Source organism: Epinephelus moara, chromosome 18 (assembly GCF_006386435.1).
Source record: "Epinephelus moara isolate mb chromosome 18, YSFRI_EMoa_1.0, whole genome shotgun sequence".
Taxonomy (NCBI): Eukaryota; Metazoa; Chordata; class Actinopteri; order Perciformes; family Serranidae; genus Epinephelus; species Epinephelus moara.
The window spans coordinates 38,950,966-38,954,172 of NC_065523.1; the positions used below are offsets into that span (position 1 = coordinate 38,950,966).

Consider the following 3,207-nt stretch of genomic DNA (forward strand, 5'->3'; position numbering starts at 1 on the left):
CCCCCCCCCCCCCCCCCATGTCCCGGATGATGAAACCTGAGAAGTGCCGACACAGCAGCAGCAGCAGCGGGCTGAATGAACCTCCCCTCCCGCCCTCTGAGAGCTGTCAGCAGCCGGTCTGAGGAGACTTCATGCAGGTCTCTCAACCTCCAGCCGCTACCCCGAGGGACCGAGACCTCTGTCAGCAGGCAGCATGGCCAAAATGAACAGCGGAGCGTCCGGCTGTCGGGCCATGGTGAAGGCAGGAAGGTTTCTGGCGGGCTCGTCTCCCGCGGCTCCAACCCGGAGCTCCGGCCAGCGTCAGCGGAAGATGTTCGGTCCTCAGCGGCGAACGATGAGCGGTGACGCGTCCGGAGCGGGAGGAAAGACCGCGGCTTTGGCCCAGCAGGAGCAGCTTGTCCCCGCCGCAGACAGAAATGTGCTGGGTAACCTGAATCTGATTTACCGGGACGTGAAGGCCTTTCTGAATGAAGTCGGCGGAAACCCCCGGGAGGCTCGGTACTGGCTGACCCAGTTCCAGAGAGCTGCCTCGGCTCAGTCTCCGGCCTTCGCCGTGCTGGAGGTAAACTGTGGTTCACTTACTCAGAAGTTTGTGCCACCTGTTGTTGTGTTGGGATGTGTGCGTCTCTGCCTCAAACATCTAACTAATATCTGTATGTACTGTAGTATACTAACATGTCTGAGATAAAAGAATCTAAAGTCATTATCATGCTAATGTCAATTTTGAGAAAAACAAACAAACAAACAAACAAACAAACAAACAAACAAACAAACAAAAACAAAACAAAGGAAAATAAACACGAGCTTCTGTTTAAGTATCTTTTACATAAATGGTAAAAAGGGACTTTTTCAGTGAGGACCTGCTTTGAATAAAAAAAAAATCCAAAACAAATACCCAAAGGTGTTAAAGCTACAGAAGCCTGCAGGTGGGCCAGTGACATAGGCCTAAGGGTTGGCAAGATGAGCAATTCAGAAATATCTTTTAAAAGCATGCATCAGATTTGTTAAAATGTACATCCTGTATTTTTGTTGGGTTTATGTCAATTAAAATGACATTTGCACCATTTTTTATCAAAAGCGAGACTGAATGCTCCTGAAAATGTCAAATGGTGTAACCACGAAAGAATGATAGATATTAAATATTTTGTCCACGTACAGTAAATTTAAGTGTACTTACTTATTGAAATAAGATACACCCCTTTTCTTTCTAAATCATGCGTGACAAATTATGTAAAATTTGTTAAAGAACACAGTGACTGTGTTTACAAGGTCTTTAGTATCCCGGTTTTGAGGCTTATCCGGCTTTGAGCATATCCAGGATATGATGTTTACATGGAACACAGAGAAAACCGGTTATTCATATCCCTGTATACATGATAAATACCAGTAACCCGTTTTCTGATCACTGCATCCTATCTGCGCAGGCGTGTGCTACGTCTTTTACGTCTTTTGTTTACAACAGATTGAGCGGGAAATGTGATATATTTATTATATTTAGAAGTAAGACAAAAATGAGACCTCTGTGGCTTCTAGTGGGTATAGCGTCAGTAAATACTCACGTCGCACTACAGCTATGGCTCATCACAGTCACAGACTTGAATAGGTCGGCATTTCTGTGTCTTCTGCCGTCTAAACACGTAGTTATGTTGAGTTCTTTCACCATTTTCAGGCAAAATTCAATCTCTTCGTCGCTCCAAAAATGGGAAGCTCTCGTTGCCGCCATGTTGCTTGTATATCTGGTGCGTCACTCTGGCGCCTGCGCACACGGCAGGCAGCCGTCAGAGACCGGGATAAAGCGTATACATGCACCAGTATCCCGGCTTCTATCGGAGTACTCCAGGTGGCGAAACCGGGAAAAGGGCATAACCCAGTTTCTGAATTTGGGATATGGTGTTTACATGCACAAACACAAAAACAGGATACTTAAAAAACCCAATCAAAACGGGGATACTAAAGACCTTGTAAACACAGTCAGTGTTGCACAGCAAAAGTGGATTACATTTATTCCACATTTTACTCCACATTTATTTTCCTGTATATAATCATATTTTGTATGAAAAAATACCAGTTAACAGGTTACACCATTTGACATTTCATTTTAAAATCAAATTTGACAGGCATTACCATGGACACCTGTGTAAGCACATGGCCTTAGTCTCAATATTTCAAACATAATTTTGCAAAGTAAATATTCATTTTTATGATACTTATGAATTATTAATGTTTTTCTAGGGTCATATCATTTGACATGTACACTTACCGAACCTGACGAGAGTCTAAAACATCAATTTATTAGTAATTTTAAGAGATTCTAACCTTGTCATGCAGCAGTTCTGATCATCAGGGGTCCTTCTCTGTAACACCATTTCCTGTCACATGACCTTCTGTACAATATTAACAAAACGGCCTCTTAAATGGTGGTTACACCACTTGACACTTCATGTAGGTTACTTGAAGTTTCAAGTGGTGTAACCACCATTTAACACTTCATGTAGGTTACTTGACTTTCATGATTCCCCAAATTAAATTTCATATTCAGAACAATTGTATTCCATTACCTTTATTCAATATAAAAAAGTAATAATATAAGATCATGTCAAACTAGTTGATATGGTATTTTATTGAGAATTTTAGTGTTTTTAGGCAAGTTTAATTATTTGGTGCAAAGTTTTCATGGTTACACCACTTAGACATTTTTGCCATTATCCTCAAATATATTCTCTCAAAATGGATTCAAAGCAGAAATTTTATACTGGATCCACACAAAATTAAAGTTTCTAAGTTAATCATACATTTATTTTCAAATTTTAACTCTGTCTGAATACATTGCTCTTCTTAATGGGTTCAGTTGACTATTTAATCTGCAGTTTCCTATGACCTGTATCCCAAATACACACCATGTGAAACTGTACGTGGGCAACTGTGCACTCAGTGGGTATGAACTAGTTTAGCAATATTTTGGATTTGAAGGTGATGAAAGAGGCGTCCTCACTGGCTGCAGGCGGTGGCGGTGGTTTTCAAGTTTCTCACAAACGCTTTGAGGGAAATTTTGTTTTACTGCCAAGAAAACATTCCTTGAGGTTTGCACCACGCCTTCCCCCTTCATAAGGAATGAACCAGTGACGAACAAATTTACCACAAGTATTGACAATTGACCTCTGGCTAAGCCACGCCCCCTCCACTCACTCGGACAAACTACCAAGTGAC

General features: G+C 41.7%; 2 protein-coding genes across 2 annotated transcripts in view; both read left to right on the plus strand.

The window, feature by feature from the left end:
• LOC126405581 (dual specificity protein phosphatase 3-like) overlaps window positions 1–3,207 on the plus strand; it is a 608,181-nt gene that overhangs the window by 458,022 nt on the left and 146,952 nt on the right. The gene's annotated exons all lie outside the window — the stretch shown is intronic.
• nags (N-acetylglutamate synthase) overlaps window positions 38–3,207 on the plus strand; it is an 11,419-nt gene continuing 8,249 nt past the window's right edge. The window contains exon 1 of the mRNA XM_050069356.1: window positions 38–562. Coding sequence (XP_049925313.1) covers window positions 194–562 — 369 coding nt within the window. The 5' untranslated portion in view covers window positions 38–193. The remainder of the gene's footprint in view (window positions 563–3,207) is intronic.